The sequence below is a fragment of the Zonotrichia leucophrys genome, chromosome 1A (genome assembly GCF_028769735.1).
Source record: "Zonotrichia leucophrys gambelii isolate GWCS_2022_RI chromosome 1A, RI_Zleu_2.0, whole genome shotgun sequence".
Lineage (NCBI taxonomy): Eukaryota > Metazoa > Chordata > Aves > Passeriformes > Passerellidae > Zonotrichia > Zonotrichia leucophrys.
In genome coordinates, this window is record NC_088170.1 from 17,965,075 (window position 1) to 17,983,424 (window position 18,350).

Here is an 18,350-nt window from a genome sequence, read left to right on the forward strand (position 1 = left end):
ACGGAATCCTGTGTTTGAATGGAATTTATGCATCATGTATGAAGTGTATGAATATGCGACGGGCTGTTGTTCTTAAGGGTTAATCCTTTGTTAGCAGGGATCATTTTTCGGGCTCGTGATGCCCAGAAAAAGGTACCCGGACCTCCGTAACTCTTTGTTTTTATTGTCTCATATTGCCTTAATTCAATTTGTACAAATTGTTATTACTCTAATCATGTTACTATTTTTTTAACCATTTTGTTACTATTAAACTTTTAAAAATTTTAAAAATAAATGATTGGCGTTTTTCACAAATAGCCATGAACTAAACCACAAAAAGTTTAATCTCAACATGAGGAAGACCTTTTTTTCAGTAGAGAATGGCAGAGCACTGGAGCAGCTGCCCAGGGAGGGAATGAAGTCTCCATCTTTGGGGAAATTCCTAACTCATCTGGACGCGTTCCTGTGTCACCTGCTCTGGATGACCCTGACTAGACCATCTCTAGAGATGCTTCCCAGCCCTAAGAATTCTGTGATTGTGATCTTTTCCGGTGGCCTGGCAGGAACACATTTTTTTAGGTGTCCAGCAGCTTCTAGTTCTTCAGCAGCTGGGGGCTGCAAGGAACAAATGGCACTTCCTGACTTTTGAGTGCTATAATTTGTGTCCTTTCAATGCTTAACAATTCTTACTAAAAAAGAAGGCTCCTAAGAGACCAGCACCAGGCAGTGCTTGCACGAAGACTGAGACATATGTCCTGATGCACCAAAACACAACATCCTTCATCCTCCTCCTGTTTATTGGCTCATCATCGTGTTGCTGGCACAGCACTGTTCTCCTCCTGACTCAAAATTCCTGTCTTCATTTCAAGGTTTACTTTTGGCTTCTAAAGCCTTGCTTCTGCACATGCTTTCACCTGAATCGTTTCATCAGGTTAAACGAGTGTAAGCTGAAAGATCTGTGCCAACATTTTGGAGCCAGTATAATTGGTTTAACAGTGCACCTGGTTCAGCCATCAGCTACAAGAAGTTGGGACTAAAATGGCATTTGATTTGTTAACAGGATTCAGCTGACAAGACACATCTTGAGGGTCATGGGACCTCTTCAATATTAGAAAACAATGCAAATAGAAAAAAACACTATCTGCTTTAAAAGTTGTTTCTGAGCAAGGTTGTTTATTTACTGAACTCTGGTCCTAATATCACCTTTTTGGTCCTAATATCACCTTTTTTGTGAAAATAATTACTTAGGAAAATGCTTTCATTTATTTTCCTTGAGGAAGGACCATCACAGATCCCCAGCACTAGAAGTTTTGGGGGGTTTTTGAGCCATACATATACGTGTAGATATGTATGTATGTATATGTGTATATATATATATATATATATATATATATATATATAATATATACACACCATGTATATTAAACTACTTTATATGTATTTTAAACTGCTTTTTATGGAAAATGTCAGCAGTCATAAAATTTGGTTTTCAGACATACACCCTGACTTCTCAGCTTCTCAACAAAACTTTTTAAAGGCAGCTCATGCTTGTATTTCATTGCTGTCCTTTTCACAAAAAGAAAATAGTGTAACTGCCCTGAGTGTCGTCTTTAATTATTTCTTTTTTTCAGAAATCCTGAATTTGTTTTGTCCAGATACACTTTGTGTCAGTCTCCACAGGTTCCCGGGGAAGATACAGTGCCACCCCTCACAGTATCTTTGTGAGTAGCAGGAAAGTGTTGGGATTTGCATGACATACCCTATGCTTCTGTTTATTACTGATTTTCTGGTAAATCAGGTAATCCATATTAGATAATGTGGGGAGAAATTTTGGCACAATTTAGACTGTCATAGGATACAGTAAGCATTCCATTAACTTGATTCCTGTATTGTGAATGTGCAGTTGGGAGGGTTATTGTACTAGTTTGATTAAGTTTGTACAAATCAAAGATATATCAATCAGTTTCAGTGTAGATTTGTTTATGGATTTTGGTGGCAGGATGGTGCTGGGGCTAAAAGTTTAACTAAATAGTGAGAAGTTGAGGCCTGTCTGAAATGTAAGAAATCAAAGTAACCCAGGGTATAAGCACTTGTTCTTAGAAGTGAAAGCTGACCTTTAAATGCTCCTCAACATATAAAGGCCTGACATCAGGAAATAAAGGCTGTGACAGGGACAAGTTAACCTGTGATCCAACTAGTTAAAAAGAGTACAGAAGTGCTGTCAATTATGACAACAGTACCCTTGAAGTTTCCTATGTCAAGTGGAATTTTAACAACATATGGACTTAAGCACAGAAACCACTTTGGGAGGCTCTAATGAACAATCTGCCTGCTTGCTTTCCAGAGCAGAGTTTGAAAGAGTAAAGAACCTGAGGTGTTGAACAAGATGACTTCTAATTTAGAATGGGAATATATATGGCTGGCTCCTCCTGGATGAAGCTGAAGTGGATGTGGAATGCCTTGACTGCCTGTGTGAGGCGACCTTACACAGCAGAAGTGATCCTATGGCAACATTTTATGTCCCACCTGAGACACTGACAATCCTGGGGACTTGGAACTGCATAAATTCATGACAGCTTGGGACAAGCAGGCGTTTGGGATATCTGAATATTCTGGGTCTTGTGGAGGATTATAACCCTTCTTGTGTGAGTCTGAGGTAGAGCTCTGCTTTGGCTCTTAGCTTGGGAACAGCTACAGTCCTTCTGGGGGAAATGTGTTAGCAGATTGTTGTCTGACCATAGACTAAAAGTTGAATAACTGGGTCCTGTCCTTCTGCTCTAGTGGGCTGAACTCCCATTTTCTTAGTTCATCCCTTCAGCTTACCTTCAGTTATGGATGACTAACATCACTGTGGAAGAGCTGCAACATCAGCTCTCTAGGGCTGGGGATAACACTGAAGAACCTTAAGGCTGGATAAACCCAGCTTTCATCACTGCCTCTGCTAAAGAGAACTGTTTGTACTTAACAGTCACTTAGAAAGGAAAATTATAGCAAAAAAATACTGCATGTATATTCAGTAAATTGAATTACTTACATTTGAGAGGAAAACCTAAATAACAAGGCAAGCAGAAAGCTTTTTAACTGGAGAAGTGCATGAGTTTATTAGGACTAAAAGCAAGTTTTCTTTTAATCCAGCAAAAATTATTGATATAAATAGGCCATAATAAGCTATTCTAGATACAATGTAAATGGGATTTAAAGGCAGAATGTTACAGAGACAGAAAGCTGGAGATACAAAGGTAACTAATTCTTCAAATATATTAAACGCAAGAGGCTACACGTGGCTTTCTTTGGTGTACTGATTCTTAAACTTGGTCTTGCATTGACTGAACTGAACACTTTAACACAAAAACAGTATTTTACACTTGAAGGCATATCCTCAAACAGACAGGTTCTGCACAAATGCATGTAAACTGGACTTAAAACCAGAGTCCTTAAAAAGAACAAAGACCCTGGTGAACATTTTGCCTTTATCTACAGGGGCTAAATATCTCAGTGTTCTCCATAAGTGTGCAAAATGGTGCATGCAATACCACATCAGCAATCAGAGTAAGAGCAGCAGTAAAGTGCCACTTCATTGCATGTGCCTAGTCCTGGTTATTTTGTACAGGGCATCTACCAACACAAAATATAAATCTTTGTCAAAAGTCACTGATCTTCCAAGGGGAGACCGAGTAAAAAAAAGGTCAGTTCAAATGGCTTGGTGGGATGCTTGTTTAGAAGAGAGATGACCTTTTGGAAGCAGATTTCTCAGCATGATACTTCTTATGTGGGGGAAATCATCATTGTGGCTTCTGAAAACTGCTTAATTCTAATGGATTTTGTAATGCTGTCAAGGACTCTTAACAGCATTTGGGTACAATGCTGTTGTACCCAAATGCTGTTATTTGCCTATCTAAACCCCTGTAGACTTGCATGATCTAAAACATAAATTGCCCTAAATGGAAATTACACTATGGAGATCAACACCATGCAGGTATCCAGAGGATATTCAAATGGAATATTCTCTTCAGCTCTGTTGTGCTTTGCACTTAGCACCTTCCTTCTCAGGAACTTGAAGCTCTCAGGCTGCTAATACTAGTGAATTTAGCCTCACAACATGCAGTGAGGTAGGTAAGTTTACCCCCATTTTGCAGATGGCAAAACTGAGGCAGAACTCTGAAGTGACTTTCATAAAGTCCCACAACTTGTCAGTGGCAAAACCAGGAATATGTTTTCAGAAGTCCAGACCCCAGACCTCTGTCTGATTTAAGTCCCTCCCTGCTACCACAAAGCAAGAAATACATGCAACCTTTATCCCTCCTCTTGCTGCTGTAGTTCTGCTGACACAGAGGAAGTTTTTCGTGATTGAATTCCCACTTTCTTTGGCAAAAAGCACCTGGTCCTGTCAAAGTGCTTTGTATTATGCTCTTCACAAAGGCATTTCTTCTGAGGCACGATAGAAAAGCCATGGTTTCCCCATGGCAGGGAGACTGTACAGGTCCAAACAGAGCCTTATTTCTTGCAGAAGACCTGCTGCTTGGCATTCTTCACCCGTTGCTCCTCCTTCAGGTTCTTCTGCCGCACGTGTTTGCTGGAGATGTTTTCCACGTGTTCCGAGGGGAACCAGCCTCTCTCCCGATCTGAGAGTTTTACTCCTTCTATCCACCCTGTGGTGTGGGGAAAAGCACAACATGAGGCAAAAGTCACATGTTTTTTTTATTGTTTCCCATAAAAAAGCCCCATCCAAAAAGACCCTAAGAGCAAAGGAGAAGATTCTCTTTCAGCTTCCAAATAAAGCATACTGAAGAAGACGAAGAATCCCTCTGCCCTCTCAATCCTACAGTTTAAGACAGGCACTGCTCATTCTGCTCACCGTCATTGCTGTACTGCATAACCATGATGATATCTGCCTTCTCCAAAGCCAGCTCATCATTTTCCCGAGCCTTGTAAGTCTTTATGCACTGAACTTGTGGTGCATCTGAAGGGGAGGAAAGATCACATTGATATCTCGGAAAGCAACAGTAAACCTAAAAATCAGCTCCGGAGGAGGTGGAGAATAAGGAGCTGCCCAAATAAAAAGCTGAGAACTGGAAGGGACGTTGCAGGTCTTCATCTAAAATGACACATTAAAACATGTACAATAACTGGCAGCACCCAGCACTGAGGGAAAGCCCATGAGTATGTTCTTTACTACAAAACCCCAAGTATTCTGCTTTGGAATCCTTCTGGGGTATCCCACCTAACAGTGCCTGTGACTCCTGCGAGCCAGCCCAGCCCCCTTGCTGTAGCAGTAGAGCAGTCTCACCAGGGCATTCCAGGAGGTCCAGTTCTCCCCGGGGAGGTGCCAAAGCAGATATCCACCTCAGCTTCTCACTGCTGGAAAACAGCACAGAATAGGTATCAGCATTCAGTGTCAGGGATGACAGTCTGGTGACTGAAATGGGGTGAGATGGAGGGGTGTTTGCTCACACAAAGGGAAGCTGAGAAAGGAGGTGGGAAAAGGCAAAAGTTCCCATTTTTGGAGGCTGATGGTATGACGTAATGTGGTAGTCCTGTATGTGCAGCTATGATGAGAGAGGGGCAGGTGTTTCACAAGGAAATAATTATAGCAAGAGAATGCTTTTCAAGACTTCTGCTTAGAAGCTACATTTGGTATTTCAGCATTTGAATAGCTGAGGGACAATCATCAGGCTACCAGGAGGTGTCTGGCCATGGTAACAGGATATACCACAGGTAAACTTGAGTTCTTACTGTGTCTCTGTCCGGAACAAGAACTCCACTCTTTTCCCCTGGTTATTCTGAAGAAGAAAGAGACGGAACAGATTCTTGTTTGCCCCGTGGAGTTTCATCTCGCACTTCTCGCCACGCACGTATGAGAAAGCAGCGTGGTCAAACACAACGAAACGTCCACCCCTGCAGGTCAACAGGAGGAACAAAACAAGGTGAGAGTTTTAAGGCGATGAGGGTTACATAGTGAGTCACATAGTCTGCAGGAAAGCAAAAAGCTTTTAGTAAGTCTTCATCTGCTTCACACATCCTAAGCAGTGCTCTTGTTAGAAGTCTCAGAAGACCAAAGAAAAGAGAGAAGAGATTTAATGAAAAGGGTAGAAATACTAAGCTCTGTCCTGTCAGATTTTTTTTGGTAGCTTACAGCTTAAAAACAAACCCACCACCCTCAAAACCCCAACACAACTAACCAACAACTCTCTTGACAAACCAGTGATTTGCACATTCACTAGTCCTCATACTGTGCTTTAGGAAGAAATTATTTACCAAGTAAAACTAGAATAAGTGGTTATTGTTCAAGTATTTCACATTGTAGAGATGCAAAGGCAGAATCAAAGTGTTTTGCTAGGGACCACAAGATAGGTTTTTGTATTACAATATGTAATTAAGCACTGGGACTATCAATTTCCACATACTTTCATGATACTTACATCAAGTCGGGACAGGAGAGTGACTTGACAAAGACTGCCACTTGCTGGCAGGCAGAGGGAAAGGACTCTGTCACCAAAGCACAGACCCCAAAAGAGACAGGTATTTTAGAAGGGGCAGCAAGAATTGTGTTGAAGCACTCACTCCTTGGGCCGAGACAGGAGCAGACAGTCATTGAAAAGGTGCAGGTAGATGGGCCGGGTTGTGACTTTCCATTTTGGACTCAGGTTGTTGAAGTCCAGTGCTGTCAACTCACCACATTTCACAAGTCGCCTCGACTGTGAGATGAGTGGGAATATCTGCAAGACAAAAAATAAATATATATGCACAAGAAGAAGGGTCCCTGTGAGTTTTGGATTTGCATTTTTGCCTTTCTCTTGAGGAATTGTGCTTTCAGTTCTCCAGCTGGAGAGGTGTAAGTCATGGCAGGCACCTTCATAAGAAGGCTGACATGAATGATTGTCAAGGGAAGCACTGATGAAGAGGTGGCCTGCAGAGGATGCTCTGGTTCAACAGCTCTGTGTTCTCTCTGAGAGGAGAACAAAAAGTGGTTTTGTGGGGAAAGACAGAAAATACATGAGACTAGAGTAAGGCCCAGGGAATGGGTGAGCTCACCTTACACTCGAATTCAATCTTCTGGCTGAGGTAGATCAGCTCTTCTGTGCTCTTCATACGCTGGACATTCTCATTGCAATCCTTGATGAGCTGCAGAGGAAAACAGATAAGCAGTGAGGTGGGAGCAGAACTGCATGGTGGGATCAGTACTACTCCCAGGAGCCCCTCGGGTGTCAGCATAAGTGACAGTTCCTTAGGCATCCTCCTGCAAAAAAAGTATATATTACAATCAGAGAATACTCTCAGTTAGAAGAGGCACACGAGGATCATTGAGCCCAACTCCTGGCCCTGCACAAACACTCCAATAATCTCACCCTGTGCCTGAATGCATTGTCCAAATGTTCTTGGAGTTCTGGCAGCCTTGGGGCTGTGACCATTCCCTGGGGACCCTGTTCAGTGCCCCATGACTCTGTGGGGGAGGAACCTTTGCCTGATATCCAACCTAACCCTCCCCTGACATAGCTCCAGCCATTCCCTTGGGTCCTGTCCTTGGTCATACAGAGCAGAGATCAGGGCCTGCCTCTCCTCTTCCCCTTATGATGAAGCTGTAGAACTGCTGTGAGATCTGGTCTCAGTCTCCTCCAGCTGAACAGACATCAGCCACTCCTTTTGTTTTCACCTCCAGGCCCTTCACCATCCTGGTGGCTCTCCTTTGGAAAGTCAAATCATCACTAGACAGAACAATCCACCTTATGAAGCTGTACAAATTTCAGATAACCATTTGTCCTAGAAAACTTTAAACCTTGACTCTATAATAAACAGGATAAGAGGAAGGGATGCAACAGAGTAATGCTGTGGGTTTTTTTAAAGCAAGATTTTCTTGCAGGGACAAGGGTGGGAGTTGATTAATTAGAGACAAAGGTAAGGCTGCAGAAAGGGTAGGCACTTTTACCTTTTCAAGTGCATCATAGGCCTGTGTTGCTTGCACTTCCTCCACAGACCCAGGCCGAGTTCTTTTCAGGATATTCTGTGTGAGAAAAGATGATTTTCATGATGCAAACAGGGAAAGGTGGACATTACCACCACTGAAGAGTACAATAAAAAGTAAAGCAGAAGTAGCTGATGACATGTGGAGACAGAAAGCCAAAAAACTGAGATGCAGAATGTCACTGTTAAGTCATACTGACCAGTAATTCCTGTAAATCTAAATTGTATTAATTGTCACATAGAAGTTATATGGCATAGGAAGCAACCACTAGCTAAACCACAAATGGATGTATGAACAGAATAGACTTGTTGTTTTCTCCTGGTAAAAAGAAGCTCAAATAATCAAAAAGAAGAAATTCATAGAAAGAACTCAAAATTAATTCTTTAGGGACTGGCTGGTTCCCTGTCTGGATGGCTCTTTATTAGTCAAAATTGCAGGCAAAGCATAGACACAGACTGCCTTCCAGAGGGCAGCCAAGGAACCCTTGCTTTGTTTTCCTAGCAGACAGCCAGAAAGTTCAATGAAATGAAAATCAGCATTTTCTGAGAAGACTCCATTAATTCTTTCTTGGGGTACAATTAAAGTAGTGTCACAACAAAGCCCTAAATGATTCACAAATAGCAATGCCTCACGCAGTGCCACATCCATCATTTCCTGAACACCTCCAGGGATGAGGACTGCATCAGGTCCCCAGGCAGCCCTCAACCCAACGCCTCCAAACTCATTCTGGGAAGAAATTCCTCCTGATGTCCAACCTGAACCTTCCCTAATACAGCTTGAGGCCTTTTCCTCTTGCCCTGTCACTTGTTCCCTGGGAGCAGAGCCTAACCTCCTGCCACCTACACCCTCCTGTCAGGGAGTTGTGCAGAGACACAAGGTCCCCCCTGAGCCTCCTTTTCTCCAGGCTGAGCCCCTTTCCCAACTCCCTCAGCTGCTTCCAAACACAACTCGAGGGAAACTTGAGGGAAGGCAGAGAATCACCACAGTTACCTGTAGGAGGAGTTTGAGTCGAGTGATGCGCTGGAAGGGGAGGATGAGGAAGGATTTAAGCGAGAGGCGCTGGCACACTGGATCACTTTCCAGTCTCTCCAGGACTTGCTGGAACCCTGCATTTCCATTTCTGTGGGAGCGGCAAAGAAAAAAAAGACATCCAGGCATCAGAGTAAATAAATAACCTTCCTAGTATCAGATTTCAGGGAATGCTGGAGTACTCCCAACAGTCAGGTTTTGTCCCTGGGGCAAGAAATGTCAAGAAACTTCACCACTCTGCTGCTGAAGAGCAACTATGGGTTTCTAACAGCTACAGGATGACAGTACAGCTGTTATTATCTCTATCCTCTTTCCACAGCTCTCTGGAGTAAAAGCCAGAAGTAACATCTACATTTCAACTCCCTCTATTAGCAGCGCTGCTTTCATGGGGACAGTGGTAGTTTGCACTCTGGTTCTCAGTGATCAAGACTGAAAACCATAATCCAGGATGGTCATTTTTGCTCTCTTCAGTAGAGGGCAGACAGAGAACAGCCTGCAACAAGATCAGATATTACACATTATTTCTCCATCCAATGATATGGGAGAGAAGCCTGCAGGAGCTCTGTCCTGCTGTCCCAAATGCCATTGAACTGAGGAAGGTTCTTCTGGGGGGTGTAGCAAGAGCACTGCTCAACAGCCTTTTCCTGCAGTATTGCCCATCATTTGAAAGAGCAGGAAGCTATTCATGGAAGGGGGAGAAGGGTGCAGCAAATGAGAAAAACTTACAGTAATCTCTGGAAGGTTTGCTCCTGATATGTCTGGTTTGTCACATATGGCAGATACACCCGGCGGAAGTCGGGGGCATGCTTCAGAGCCACGTCACACACACGGAAGGTGAACATGTCCTCTTCAAATTTTTCCTCCAAGTCAAAGAGGAAACTGCAGCACATGCATGTGGTGCCAAGAAATGAGAGGGAAATATCAGTGTCGTTTAGTCTTCTAAAACCTTGACAGCCCACACAAGCACAAAACGGCTCTTTAGGTCTAGGGAGAGTGTAATGTCTGGATAATGACAATATAGGCTTTGTATGAGCAAAGAAAAAGCAGAGGCAAAAGACTTCTATTCCTGAGAGGTCATGCTTCTACAGGCATAGTCAGGAAACAACTGAAAACTAAGACCTCACCAGAACAATCTTGCGAATAGAAATGGAAAAGGTAGCAGCAAACCTTACCAGCTTAGTAATTTATGTAATCAAGCCTTGCAGGAGGAAAAGCAAAACAGAATCCTACAACATACAGAATTCCTGGCATGTGGGGTCATGTCCACATTTCATGAATTATGCTCTATTGATTCACATTAGTTTCTGTCAGGTGATGGTTGTAACTTACTGTTTTTCCTTTTTTACCCCACTTTTCATCAGGGATCATGCAGCTGCCCCTTTTGTCTTGTATTGGGCAGGAGCTGGTTTGGGTTGAACTCTAGTTAGTCAAGTTTAATTGTAGTTGAAAGCAGTAGCACAAGGCTACATTACCATTTTGATCCCCTGCAGTGAGCTCTGTGCTCAACTCAGCCGTAATATCTGGGATTTAACACCAGAATTCACACTGCCTTGTCACCTAAAAAGGTGAATATTCCTTTCCAGGCAGTGCTGGTGTGTCATCACTAGGTGCTGTATCTGCACTGAACAGTGCAGAAGAGGAGTGAGAAATGTTCCTGATGGAAGCACCATGTTAGACCTGGAAGCAAAGGGCCACGTCTCACCTGGCACTGACATCACGCACATCGGAGAGGCGGGAGAAGAGCCACTGGCGCTCCTGGTTGGTGAGCATCGCCTGGAGCTCTGCCGAGCGCTGGAAGTGATCCACTGCCACGTTCAAACTGCGCAGGTAGGAAGCCTCAGATATTATCAGCTCAAACTTGGCCTTGGGAGAGAAAACAAGGGAGCACAACATCAGTACACTGTGCAAGTCTGTGAGGAATCTTACAGAGAGGAAACGAGGCAAAGCAGGAAAACCTCCCAGCACATCTTGCAAGGAGTGTGTAATTACAGAAGAGAGGCTTTAGAAAGGAAGGGCAAGCATGCACTTACAGACTTTCTTTAAGAAACAGACTTGTGTTATGACTTAAAAATAGCTACTTGCTCTCATTTTACTTTTTATTTCCCCTCAACACCACTTTCATAAGCTCCCATAAAGTCCAGCATCCGTACCACACACCTTTTCCCATACTGTTGTTTTCACCTCTTTCTCTGAGTCCTCCTGTCCACTTCTCAGATCCTCTCATTTTCTTTACCCAGTTTCTCTGTACCATTGTGCTGAATCCATACATCTCCCAGTTTCCTCTCAGCCCTGCAGCTCACACAGGTCAATTTGCTAAACTCACACAGGTCAATTTGCTAAACTCATATTGTACTACAGAAAACAGAATTTACTGTGGTTTTATTAGCATTTCTCACAAGCTTATGTATGGGAGAATGCTGCAAGTCTTCTACTTTTACACACCCTTTTTCATTGAGCATACTCAAAACTCCTTATCATGTTCCCACTTTTCCCCATGTCTGTTTACTTGGAGTTATTTATACAGTGCAGAGTCTGTCCTTCAGTGCTGCTTTTCTCTAAAATTCAGCACTTCAGCATTGCTCTGCTTCATACCCCATGCTGCTTCCAGGAGTAGAAGTGACCTCTGCCTCAACTACCTGCATTCCCACAGCACAGATTTTGCTCTCTGCTTTAACCCTCCTTCCAGAGACTCTTTCTTGACTACAAGACCACCCATTTACTTTGCCACATCTGCCCCATACCTCTTGCAGCCTCTGCTCCTCACGGGACATGTTGAGCAGTATTCTGCTGCCCCGTACCATGGGGATGTCCTGCCAGAGGGATGCATTAGATGAGACTGACAGACGTTGCAAATATGAGTCCTGGGGAGACAGCACTTTCCTCCGTAGCCTCGGGGAACTTGGTAAACTTGACTCTATATCCTCTGGATAATCCACTCTCTTCTGGCTTTGGATGGCCTTGTTCAGAGCCACATCACTGTACTCCTGATACAGTAATCTTGCTGTGGAGAAAAACACATATATTTATCTTTTCTGTAGTAGCAACTCACCCTCTGCTTTCAACCTGGAGAAAACTCTGCCCCAGACTGGGACAACCAAATTCAGGCAAAGCTCCTCAGCTGCCTGAGTGTACTGCAGGATTCCAGAGTGTACTGCCTTCCCTGCTCTCTATCACTACATCCTCACAACCACCACGTGGCAGAAGTCCCTCTCCTTTGTGCTCACTGCAAGGGTGAAAGATGCTGGTGGAGAGGGGACTGCCACAGCACCTCAGGCAGGAGGTACTTACAGGAGTTGATCAGTTTGGAGTGCCGACGCTTGAAGTTCTCTGTTGTGTCTGCAGACTTCTTCTCTCTGCCACGGAATAAAGATTTCAAAACACGGAGTGAACAAAGGGCACAGCACCAGAGAAGGCTTATCCAAACCTTAGAAACTGCTCTGTCACAACAGGGACCTCTTATTTTCCAACAAGCTCAAGCTCCACAAGCTTTACTTGACACAAAGGGAAAAGTCTGGCTTAATGGAAAGGCTGTCCTGAAGGCACAGAAATACCTCTGTTGCAGTAGGGTTCTCTTCAAGAGAGCATAGACTGAAACACAGACCTATGGCATTTAATTAAAGTTTTCCACTCCTTATCATCATCTTTGGTAACTCAAAAACAACGGAGGTTTCTGTGCTTCACAGGGATTGGGGCAAATTCTAAGGATCTTTGAGAGACTCACCGCATTATAACTGTTTCTGAGATGACTGGTGGTTCCCTGTGTGCCTGGTGAGCTTCCTCCTCTGAAGGAACAGAAGAAACCTCTGCATAGAAGACAATTGGAAAGTAAACACATCAGTCAATTTTAAGACTTAATCTACAATCCAAATGTCACACAGATACCACTTAACTATGCCCCACCTAAGTGACAGTGTTGAATTGGAGTACAGGTGCCCTTGTGGCATTTATTTCTGGGTCAGAAACATTCTAGTTTTAATAATTCTTGACATTACTTACACTTTACATCTGTTAGCCACATTTACTTTTCACACAAAGAAAAAGGCTGATATTTTAGGCAGCAACAGTAACTCTAAGAGCTTCCCTCTCCAGTTAGGCAAGTAAAGACATTGCTTGTGTGCCTTGTTTGGTGCTGTCCTAACACTTTCAGCTACTAGGGCCAGGTATCAGATCAGTGGAGCCAAAGTGTAAAAATGGAGAAGTCCTTTCAATTTGTGAGAGATTTAATCAAATAAGGTGTGAAGAAATTCTAAATTTCAAATAACTGGAAGCAGAAAAAGGAAGAAAGTCCAAAGACCGAGCTGCAGTTATGGATAAGGGGAAAGACAGTACTATTGCCTTGAATATTTTAAAATTTGGAATCAAGAAATTACAGGTCAAACATACTAACAGATCTTGAGATTCGAGTTCTTCCAAACCTTTTACACCCTTCCATACCCCTCTCCTTTTCCCCTGTGCCAAAAATACAGCATGTTTCAGAGCTTCAAAAATAGACTAAAGCAAGAGCTAAAAAGAAGTAATTATTTAAAGTTCACGTAAGGTTTAGTAAAGAACATATATACATCCTGATAGCAAGTACTGCTGAATGAGCTGTATTACAGAAGATGCATATTTTCCACTTGTGACATCAGTGATTTGACTTCTGTGCAAGCTGAGACCTTGGGTTTGACAAACTTTGCTTCTTATCTGTACTCTTAAATCTTGCGCTCACGAGAATATAATCTTTTTTAAAAGGTCAAGTGGGAACCTAAAAGTGCCAGTTGCAAAATAAGGGGAGGCAGCAAATAAACAACTGATAAGAGATATGGGCTACTGAGGGTGTGTGCATGGCTCTTCTTTACTGCCTCAGGGATCCATGAAATAAGTTTATTTTAGCAGGAATTAGTGTGGCATGGGGAGACTGAGCCCCAGAGTGCATCCCTCAAGGATGCATCACTCAAGGGAACAAACAGGATACAGAGGACAGCAGAGAGGAAAGAGGGGACAGCTGGGAAGGGAAACTTGGGGCAGGCTAGGAGACGGCTGTAAGGCTGGAGCAAGGAATATCACTTGAAAGGCACAAGAGCCATGCTAAGGTCTCTACTCTCATGCTTCTCCATCATATTGTTTATTTAATTTAATCCTATGTCTTGATAACTGTTCTAAGTTGGAGGGGGGAAGAAGGAAGGGAAATGGAAGAGAGGACTCACGCTGCAAGATGTCTGGTGGTACTGACATCCTCTTCAGGCCCTGACGGTGCCAGTCCTTGGTTTTTACTCGGCTTTTTATTGGGCTTTCTTGATTGCCTGCTGGGTCCTGCATAGCTACCCCAATAGTTTTTTTGTCTGGCCAACTTGATGATTTTTCCAAGGTTGCATGTTTGGCCTTTTCTTCCTTTGGCTGGTGTTCTCCTCCTTCCGGCCTTTGCCTGACTCTCCTCTCACCTTCTGTTTTCCCTGTGACTGCCAGTGGAGCCTGGATGTTCTTTGTGTCCCCACCAAAGCTACCTGTGGGCTGCTGCCATCGCAGCTCCTTGTCCTGGCAGGTTGTTCTGGTGGTCAGCAGTGATGGAGGGCTGAGCCGGAGGAAGTGAATAGGATTGGTGAATGCAAGCATTGGAAGGAGCTGTGCAGACTCTCTGCTTTTGGAGTCTGGGGATGTTATCAGGCCTTCCAACGAGGGCCAAGAAGGGTGGTCAGGTGAGGATTTTCCACTCTCTACATCCATGTCGTGATCTGCTGTTTCAGGGCTGGTGTCAGAGCAGCCAACCAACATTTCGTTTCCAAGAGCCAAAAAACTTTTGGTCAGCAAACTGACCCCTGAGTCATCAGAAGTCTCTGTATCATGGGGACCTGAGTCACCAAGATCCCACACTCCACTCACTGGAACAAGGTCATCTCTCTCTGCTAGACTTTCTCCATCAGAAGCAGAGGCCACAGAGTTGGTATCAAATGCAGAGGAGGCAGTCCGGAGATGACAGCTTGGAGCAGGGTGAATGGCTCCCAGCTTACCATCATCCATCCCACAGCTGAGGAGGGGCCTGGAGTGCAGTCCAGGAGCCAGCAGCTGGTGACCTTCAGGGACTGGAGGTGAAACAAGGTGATTTGTGTAGAGTGCAGGGGCCTGAGCTTGACTGGGCCTTTGGACATGGGAAGGAGGATGAGGAAGCTGTTTGGCATCAGGCTCAGACCCCAGAGGTAGGCTTGAGTGGGACACAGGGGACAGAGGTTGTCCTTGCTGGTTCACAGCAAGGACCAAATCATCTTTGGAGGGCCAAGTTAGGGCGCTCAGGACACTGGAAATTCTGGATCCAGGCTCTTTTTGGTATAAACTGCAGTCAGGCTCATCAAATAAAGGCACTTGTGCTTTACGATCCACATCTGCTGCCATTTCTTTTCCTTGTATAATGGCACTTTTTTGGGGAGAGATTTGCTGAATTGTCTCTGGGTGGTTCAGGGGAGTGGAAGTCCTTCCTGGTGTTTGGGATACTTCCAGAGGTCCTGCAATACCAGCCACAGACCTCCTATCTCCAGGAAAGCCCCCCTGTAGAGGAAAGGAGCTAGTGTACGTGACAGAGAAAGAAGATGGGCCACTAAGGTCCTCATGATAGCTTTCCTCAGAAGTAAGGAGTTCATGGGAAGTCTTGGCCTCCCTTGCACCTGTCCTTACAACAGCAGTTTCTGCTGGTGTTGGGTTCCACTCTTGTGCAGAAGCAGCTTGTTTGGGTGGTTTCCCTGCAGAGTCCGGCAGCTTGTTCAGCCTGGTGCCAGGACAGTGCTCAGAGGTCACAGAGGCTATTCTGCCACCATCCTGCTCTGGAACAGATGCTGACACTGCTGAGGTGATCTCTGAGGGGGAAGCTGGAATGAAGTCCCAAAGCTCAGCTTTTCCTGTTATAGGATGAAGATCTATGTGATCACGTGGCTCCAAGTTACTGATACCAGATGAAGGGTGTGCTGGAACAAGAGCCTCTGGGTTCTCTGCGCTAAAAGGTGCTATCACCCCTCCACAGAGTGATGCATCTCTTTTATCAAACCTCTGGACAGCTTTTCCATGATCATCACTGTGCTCATTCTCCCTGCCCAGTCGTGTCTTATCATCCCAGTAAGCTTCTCCAATATCCTGACCACCGATGGAAAAGCGGCCAGAGTCCTCCAGATCTTCTGCTTGGTCAGAAACATGGCACGTGTATGGAGTTTCCCCCCCTGGGTTCTGGTTTTTTGAGGACAGAGGGCTGACAGCAGGTGGCTGACATCCAGAACCTGCTTCTGTGACATGAGCTTTCAGCAGCACGTACTCACCAGGATGCTGCTCCACAGAGACCGGTTCCCCAGGAAGAAATACTGATACTGTTTGCTCAGACAAGGAAGCATACTCCAAACCACACACATCCACATTATGCCTGGGAACAGAAGGTATCTCTGACCCAAAAGCTGATGATAAAGCCTCTAGTTTCAGCTCTTCCCCCAGTTTGAGCTCTTCCCTTGGCAGTTGTTCCTGCTCATTTTGTTCCCTGTTTTTCTGATCTTTGAGTTCCAAAGGTTTGCCTTCTTCCAGCAAATTCTGCTCTTTGCACTCTTCCTCCTCCTCTTCTTGTTGAAGTCCAGACACTGCCTCCTCCCAAGCTGGCTTCTTATGCCGTGAAGCATTCACTTCTTCTGTCCTTTTAGAAGTACTCTTTCCTTGAAAAGCACTCTTTGCTGAAGGGGCAGGTCTGCCCTCCATTTTTCTGTGATCATCTTCTAGATGAAGGCATCTGGAAGCAGATGAGTTCTTTTTAGGAACCATTCCCTGGTCTTTGACCATCATGGTATTCCCTGTTTCACCAGATGAGTTGTTTCCTTCTGCTTGTAGTGAACTCATTTGGCTGTCACATGTTAAGGTGGAAGTCAACTGATGGAAAGAGGAAGATTCTGTATTCTTTTCCAAACCCTGGGGTGCTCTTAAGCTTTCCTGAACATTTTCAGAAGTGTAAGGTTTAGCTGTGTCTTCTACTGCTCCCTCTGAGGTAGGCTGCTCATCAGGTGCTGGTGCCAACTTTTTGGTGCTTTGCTCCTGCTCTGCACCAGCATCAACCTCCTGCAAAGAGTCCTTCAAGATGTTACCCAGAAAGGGTTCAGCCTTATAATGTCCTTCTGAAACAGTTTTACACACCAAAAAGCACTTAGGTGTGTCCCTCTGAGAGGCAATGGCATCAGTCAAAGGGGATTTCGTTTCCTGGGCCTGAGGGTCTAAGCCATGCAAAGGCAGTTCTGCTTGGCACTGAGGAAACTCAGTGCTGAGCTTCACAGCCTGCAGGACTGGGCTGCCACGGGCTGGCTCATCCGGGACTCTGCTGTGAGAGGAAAGGCCCTGGTTGCTTTCCAGGTCAACCAGTTCCAATTGCCTAAGTTTCAGAGAATAATGCAGTCCACCCTCCTCTAAAAGCATTTCTCCTTCCAGTTCTGAGAGTCCCTTTTGAGGCTCTGTATCCCTTTGGCCTTGTTCCAGTCCTGCTGGCACTTTCTGCATAGAGTCAGAAGGTCTGCCCAGCATCTCTGCTGCTTTCCCTGGAGCAGCAAGGCAGTCCTTGGGTGTGTTGAGCTCTGGTCCCTTTGCAGAGTTAGATGGGCTGGTGCTCATTTCGGCTGCTATATGAGTGGCATGATACTCTCCTGCCACGGCTGAAGAATCCCAGGCTTCCCCAGTGATGCTGCTGGCTCCTGGGGGAGTGGTACCTCTCTCACTGGTTTCTTCAGACTCCATTAGTGACACATCCTGCTGAAGAAAAATGAATTTTTCTGTTACTACTTCACAATGATACATGGATCTAATTCACTGCTTCTACTGCAGCTGATAAAAACCAAAACACACACCACATACCTAGAGGGTGATAAGAGCTGGGAAACAAACACAAAGACTGAGAATAGGCAAAAACCACATGTATGCTTGAAGATGAGAGTAATATCAAAATAACCCCACTGGTGTCTTTTTAGTTTGACATGCAAATGCAGAAAGTGACTTTGGTCGAAGAGCAGAGATGCTGAGCTCTATGCAATAGCCACAGGGCAACTTATGGAAAGTGGTGGCCATGGCTGGTTATCTCACACCCAAAAGGGGGTACCAGAAGGCATCCAGAGAACATGAAAATTTTCAAAAATCTCCATTGATTTTCATCGGGCAAGGTGGACAAATACTACTGGCCTCTTCTAGCCAAGTTTAAAAGTTTTCTCTGATTTTGCCTGTTCTTTGGAGCTGATGGCTCTCTTTGCAGATCTCTGTGTGGGTCTGAAATTCATTGCAAATGACCACAGAAATTAATTAACAAAACATAGGAACATACACATTAGATTAACAGGTAACTAGAACATGACACAAGACACAAGATATTTGAAGGCTGTAAACCACATGGGTTTAGAGGAGTAGC

General features: G+C 44.5%; 1 protein-coding gene and 1 long non-coding RNA gene across 9 annotated transcripts in view; one reads left to right on the top strand and one right to left on the bottom strand.

Annotated features, from left to right (window-relative positions):
- The first annotated feature begins 987 nt into the window (after window positions 1–987).
- LOC135442229 (uncharacterized) lies at window positions 988–3,061 on the top strand. The gene is made up of 3 exons (XR_010438642.1): window positions 988–1,147; window positions 1,611–1,700; window positions 2,324–3,061. It is a non-coding gene; the product is annotated as an uncharacterized LOC135442229 (long non-coding RNA).
- Window positions 3,054–18,350, bottom strand: part of ARHGEF5 (Rho guanine nucleotide exchange factor 5) — a 33,684-nt gene continuing 18,387 nt past the window's right edge. For 7 of the 8 annotated variants that reach the window (XM_064701797.1, XM_064701796.1, XM_064701799.1 and 4 more), the window contains 14 exons: window positions 14,155–17,704; window positions 12,690–12,771; window positions 12,257–12,321; window positions 11,710–11,969; window positions 10,671–10,831; window positions 9,695–9,847; window positions 8,930–9,059; window positions 7,904–7,978; window positions 7,012–7,101; window positions 6,541–6,695; window positions 5,713–5,874; window positions 5,267–5,337; window positions 4,835–4,939; window positions 3,054–4,628 (listed from right to left, as the gene is read on the bottom strand). In XM_064701797.1, the coding sequence (XP_064557867.1) occupies window positions 4,474–4,628; window positions 4,835–4,939; window positions 5,267–5,337; window positions 5,713–5,874; window positions 6,541–6,695; window positions 7,012–7,101; window positions 7,904–7,978; window positions 8,930–9,059; window positions 9,695–9,847; window positions 10,671–10,831; window positions 11,710–11,969; window positions 12,257–12,321; window positions 12,690–12,771; window positions 14,155–17,689 (5,199 nt within the window). In that variant the 5' untranslated portion in view covers window positions 17,690–17,704 and the 3' untranslated portion in view covers window positions 3,054–4,473. The remainder of the gene's footprint in view (window positions 4,629–4,834; window positions 4,940–5,266; window positions 5,338–5,712; window positions 5,875–6,540; window positions 6,696–7,011; window positions 7,102–7,903; window positions 7,979–8,929; window positions 9,060–9,694; window positions 9,848–10,670; window positions 10,832–11,709; window positions 11,970–12,256; window positions 12,322–12,689; window positions 12,772–14,154; window positions 17,705–18,350) is intronic. The other variant, XM_064701795.1, reaches the window with a different exon arrangement.